The sequence below is a fragment of the Otolemur garnettii genome, unplaced genomic scaffold (genome assembly GCF_000181295.1).
Source record: "Otolemur garnettii isolate 467f Iridium unplaced genomic scaffold, OtoGar3 scaffold00037, whole genome shotgun sequence".
In the NCBI taxonomy this organism is placed as follows: Eukaryota; Metazoa; Chordata; class Mammalia; order Primates; family Galagidae; genus Otolemur; species Otolemur garnettii.
This window is the reverse complement of record NW_003852432.1, coordinates 6,221,787-6,228,113: the sequence shown is the minus strand read 5'-3', so window position 1 is coordinate 6,228,113 and position 6,327 is coordinate 6,221,787. Positions and strand designations below refer to the sequence as shown.

Below are 6,327 nucleotides of genomic sequence, written 5' to 3'. Positions count from 1 at the left end.
AAAAACTACAGCCAATTTATTTGATAAGTTTCTCTTGGCACTTTTTAGCATGAGCATTAGCAAATTAGCAAAATAGCTTTAATCATCTTGTATACTATAAACCTTAATCCACGTTTAAATAAAACACAAATTGGGTTCTTGTAGTCCCCTCCCCCTGCTTAATCTTTTCAGTATATTTGCATAATCCACCCATTGTCTTTCCTATTGTTTATTTCCATTAACCTGTGGGTGACACATTTTATGAATGGAATGTTACTGATCCCAAGATTACATTTAGCATTTCAGGGCTCTGAGGTCCCACTGGGTATGTTCTGAATTAGCATTGGCTGCCCATGATGTGTAAATAATTCAACACATTTACAGAGTACAAGTAATCCTGAATCAATAAAGTACAGAAAATAACTACACAGAAGCTTAATTAATCTTTACAAAACAAGTTTTAAAGAAGGGAATCGTTTTGTTCTGCCTTTCAGGATAAATATTGGGGGTTTTTACCACTCTGAAAGCTCTATCACAGCAAAGCAAAGTGGAAAACACTCTATTATCAAATAAAATTCAACCACATTTAATACCTAATCTGAATAAACTGAAGTCACCCTTATTCCCACTTTGGTAATTTAATTTATATATATAAAAGATTATGGCTAGACTTGTCCTTTGAGTGAGCCCTTTCTTTTCCTTATACATTTTTCAATATACTATGTTTTTATCAACGTTATATAGGCACATAGTCTAAAGACACTTCTTTGATTTTAAATAATTTTTTAAAATGAAAAACAGAAGTCCTTTACGTCAGTACCACACCTCCCCAAGAAATTTCTCTCTAAGAAAAAAAAAAAAGAAATGCTCTCAACTTTTAGCTGATTTTTTTGGTAATTAAATTTTATATCCTTACATCACATACTAATACTTTTACTTCTTGATTGTTCAGTTTTTTTTAATTTTATTTTTATTTTTTATTTTTCAGTTTTAGATATCATACTATTAACTTCACACGGATAAAGAAGCACTTAGCTTTTATTTTTTAAATTAACTCATTTAGGGGCACACAATGAACTGCACATATTTAAAATACGTAATTTGATTAGTTTTGACATTTATATATATAATTGTGAAACTAGCTCCACAATCAAGGTAATGCACTGACTCTCAAATGTTTCCTCCCCACCACAAGTAACTAATGATGTACTTTCTGTCAGCTGGATTAGTTTTATGTCTATAATTTATGATGGAGGGAACATTATCGTATTTATTTGGGGGGCCTGATTTCTTTCAGTTGGTGTAATTACTTTGATATTTGTCTATGCTCATGTATGTATCAGCAGCATATTCCTTCATCTCTCTGTGGATATATTTATATCCATTCCTTATTGGCTCATTTGGCTTATGAATGTCCATAGAAAGGGCTCTGTGTGGACATTTGCTTTCATTTCTCTTGGGAAAATATCTAGGAGTGGAAGGGCTAGGTCACATGGTAGGTGTTTAATTTTTTAAGAAAATGCCAAAATACTTTCCAAAGTGGGTTGAAACATTTTACATTCTTATCAACAGCATATGAGAGTTCCAGTTTCTCCACAAGCATGCCAACACATTTTGTTTGTTGTGTTTTGAATCTTATTGATACCAACTGGTTAGTAATGGTATCTAATGTCATTTTCATGTTTTTTTTTTTTTGCCATTGGTTATGTTTGGTAAAAAATGTGTTAAAAGCAATTGGGTTGATTAATTTCTTACAATTAAGTTTTAAGAGTTTATATATTCTGAATTAAAATCTACTATAGGATATGTATTACTTTATCTTTTTGTTTCGTTAACAATATTTTTAGAAGAATTAAATTCCTAATTCTGGGGATGTTTTACTTTTTCCATTTATGAATCATGATTTTGGTATGTTACTTAAGAATCTTTACTTTGCCCAAAGACACAAAGAAATTTTTGTACTAAATTTCCGAGTATACTATTTTGATTTAACTTGTAAACCTGGGGTTAGGTATGAATTGAGATCAATATTTTGCACTTGACTACCTAATACTCACAGGACCATTTTTGAAAAGTTATACTTTTCAAACTGTCCTTGCACATTCAAGGAAAATCAGCAGACTATATCTCGTGTAAGTCTATTTCTGGACTCTCAAGAGCTTGCTACCTTGATCACTGTAACATTACAAATCTTGAAATCTGGTGATGTTATCATTCCAACGTTTTCCTTTTAAAAGTTATTTTATGTATGGAAAATTCTTCACATTTACATACAAATTTTAGAATCGGGTTAAATTATATAAGACCCTAATGTGAATTTTCTGGTCTTTTGGGCAGAATAATTCTGCAATGCAGGATTATACCATGTACTGCAATTCTAAATCCAGCACTAAATGTCACCCTGGTTACTGTGGGAATGAAAATTTTCCCCCATTTACTTACCTTAAGGTAGTGGTACCAGTCTCAGTTTAAAATCACTAATATAGGGGAATATATGCATATGTGGTCTGAGAATTTCATCTTGAAATATTACTTGAACGTCACAAAATCTAAGTTCTTCATATTACTGTGTTTCCCTGAAAATTAGACACTGTCTTATATTTATTTTTTCTCAAGAAGACATACTAGGGCTTATTTTCAGGGGATGTCTTATTTTTATTAAGTATAATACAACAATCTATATTTATTCAAATACAAGTAAGTCATCTTCTTCTGGAACTTGACAGGGGAGCTGACCTTGTTGGTGGGGCTGGCACTAGTGATGCGTGAACTCCTTTCCTCTAGCCATTTGCACATGTGCAATAGGATGCCTGAGACCGCGGTTACCACATGCGCACTGGCACAAGTGCAAATGGCTGGGAGAAAGGAGCTGTGGCAGATGAAAGGTATTCCAGTCTTTCTTATGGCTCTGCACTGAAATACATGGCTTGGCTATGCAGATACGCAGCATAGCCATGCCCATCACTAGGTCTTATTATCAGGGTAGGGCTTGTAGTTAGCAAATGCATAGAAATCCTGCTAGGGCTTATTTTGGGGGTAGATCTTATTTTAGGGGAAGCATGGTATACAGCAAGACATAGAGGCTTGGAATTGCCCTATTCAAATGGTTAAAAAGAGTTTTTAGGGGAGCACAGTCATTGAGATTTATATTTTAAATAAGCTCCCATAAAATGATTCCACATTGCATCCATGCAACATGGCAGACAAAAGACACAACACATTGACATGGTAATATTTTATTGGGGCCAATAATAATAGTGATAACCAAAGAAAGTGCATTGGCATATTTCTGTTTGTAACATTAGGTTCTATTGAACTTACTATAATCATAGAAAATGTATTGAGATATTTATTGCTCATGCTGCAAATGTTTCTTTATATTGACAGCTAATTTTTCTGTGCAAGGAACTGTGCCAGGTGCTTATAGCCTGTGTCCTCAGAGACTATAAATAAAAGGATAATTAATGACTGAAATAATGCATGTAATAACTATGTTACAAGTGACAGGTGAAGGACACAGATAATGAATGCTAGAAGACTTCAGAATACTGTTGCCTGGAATCTTTGAGAAAGACCCCACTGGGGAGGTGGGATGTGAGAGTCTCCTTGTCTTGTATCCCAGAGAGAAGGAGCAACAGTCACCAGAACTAGGGGGAAGGGGCAATGGAAGGACCAGAAATGAGAAAGGCAGGCAAGAGGTGCAGTGGAATGGACAGCTAGGGGGCTGGGGAGCCTGAGAGAGTGGTGGACACTGGCTGGCAGGCTGAAGAGTGAGGAGGAGGGAGGGAGGACTGACAGTCCCTGGGCAGCAGAAAGACACAATCAACAATTTGTAAGGGAAGAGAGGGTTGAGTGAAGTATGAAAGCAAATATTAACGAATCAAATACATACTAGGTCCAGCTTATCTGATAAGCATCTGTATTAGTGAATAGACTATCCATCTGAAAAGGCTTATCTGATAATTACTTGTATTAAAGAATGGAATAGACACCTGAAATGGCTTATCTGATTTTCTAAAAGGGAAGACAGTCTCTCTTTTATCTCCTCAAATCTCTCTTTTTCTTCCACTGAAACAGTTCCGATTCCATCAGGCCTGAAAAAAACAATGAGAATCAGTAATTTATACTGAGGAAGCATTTACTTTTACGTATTTTATACATATAAATGTATTTCTCTAAAAAGGCCAGATAATTAAAAAAAAAAGCTTATCAGTCTACAGTCTACATATTAATTGTGTTTATAGTACAAATTCACTGGAGATATTTGCAGCCATTTGCTCCGTATATTGACCTGGAATGGAAGGAATGAAATTATTCTCTTTCAGTCAGGCTTCAAGGTAAAGGATTACAATAAATATTTATGGGAGCTACAGAGAACGGTGACTAGTCCTTGAAAATAGCAGTGAACAGTGTTTGATAGTGGCATGAAACATTGGATCGACTAAATGAATGTCCTCTGAATAAAAATATTTTCAAAAATATGCTGAATGCAAGCTGAAATGCTTCACCTGCTTCTCTTTCAAATAAAAATCAAGCTAACATGAAATTGGAGGTTTAATTTTAATTATTGTATGAAGCATAGACATTTTGAATACACGTAGAAGCTCTATCCTCTTGTTATTTGTTTGTTTAATTATGTGGCCATATACCCAAAAATAAATATTAGGAAGAAAACTTACCCAAAGAAGAAAGACTACGTATGTTTCTTTCCAAGATTTTTGCATTTAACTAAATATCCCCATAGAATTAAAGTGAGATTCATTAGGATCTGAATAAGTAGCTATAAAGACTGAAAATAAATCTTTTACTAGGATTAGAATATAAAATACAATAGCACAGACTGAAAATTTATTCTGTATCAATTTAAGTATCTGGGTGTAACAATCATCTAAAAAGTTAAACATGTAAATTTTATCTCTTTGTCTCTGAATGTGCAGGGAAAATACACATTAATCTCACATTTATTTCAAAGCCTGTTCATAGATTTTAACAAGAGGATGCATTTCTTCTACTTGATAATTAACACCAATCATTTCCTACCTTATTAGCTTATTTGTCTAAAGATTATAGTTTCATTCCTCTAAACTTATGTATTTACTGTTCCAATGTACTAATTTAATGGTTATATATAAAACAGGTAGACATAGGGATTATAAAAACAATGAATGGTTAAAATAACTTTGCTAACAAGATTTTTATCTGATGTTCCCACTTAAAAAAACATGTAGATGTACTTATCCCAAGTATGTATGTTTATATGTTTGATGCTTGTTAACTACTCTATTAGGAGAGAAGCAATTAAACTTATGTCTGAATTATAATGACATAGTGACCTTTCATTCATATCAAAGCACTGTGTAATTATGAGAAATTTTCCCAATATAGAATGAAAATTTTTACTTCAGAAACCTACATGCTGCTGGAATTTACACTTTGAAAAAATTTCTTACAGTTCTATTTCATTCCTAAGTAGAATAACATCGATTATTTAATTTCATCTTCAGAATAACACATCAATCACATTTATTCCATCACAATTCATTTTGGATGCTAATTATAGAAAATTAGTCAAAAAATATTAGTCTTTCAAGTTCATTTAGGGAGGATAAAATTATGATGCACAAATTAAAAAGCAGTGAACTATGGACTAAAACTAATGCTTTATATTAATTATTAATGGATTTTTTACATTATTATTACTTCTGAATCAACTCCCATGGAGCAAATGTTAGCAAAAAACCTAGACTATCACTTATGAAGAAGTTCAACCGAGGAGTTTTACATAATCATTAATTAGGGAATTTGGACATTCAGACAAAAACTATTCCTAAATTTTCTTATTACATAGATAGCAATAAAAACTCAGGTGGTTATTTCAGTAAACATGCCTATGCAAATTTGACAAAAAAGAACAAAGGATTGATCTTTACTATTCTGATGTTTGATAGAATCTTTTGGCTTAGCTATCTGGCAAGTGCCATATGGTTGCATTTGGGTGAATTTACCTGTTTGGTTCAACTGTCAAATAAGATCATGATTCACAATGATTAAGTTGCCCTGTCACATTAAATATCACTGTGGCACACGGCCCACCTGATAGGACAGAGGCAGGGGTGCAGGTGTGACAAGTGCACAGGCGAAGTCGGGGGAGCTCACCTGTATTAACCTTGTCTATGATAACATACAGTGAAGGACCATCATTTTATTTAGTTTATCACCAAATTAGGTACAAATCTGACAGATTAAATGCAACATTTAACCATTTGGGACTTGCTTTTATTTACATGTCCTTATTTTAGGATCTACAGATAACAGCCTCCATAATGAACATTAGGTATATGAAGTAGC

General features: G+C 33.4%; 1 protein-coding gene across 3 annotated transcripts in view; it reads right to left on the bottom strand.

Annotated features, from left to right (window-relative positions):
• CADPS2 (calcium dependent secretion activator 2) overlaps positions 1-6,327 on the bottom strand; it is a 499,168-nt gene that overhangs the window by 120,496 nt on the left and 372,345 nt on the right. For all 3 annotated transcript variants that reach the window (XM_003789780.2, XM_023513206.1, XM_023513207.1), the window contains exon 14: positions 3,972-4,073. In XM_003789780.2, coding sequence (XP_003789828.1) covers positions 3,972-4,073 — 102 coding nt within the window. The remainder of the gene's footprint in view (positions 1-3,971; positions 4,074-6,327) is intronic.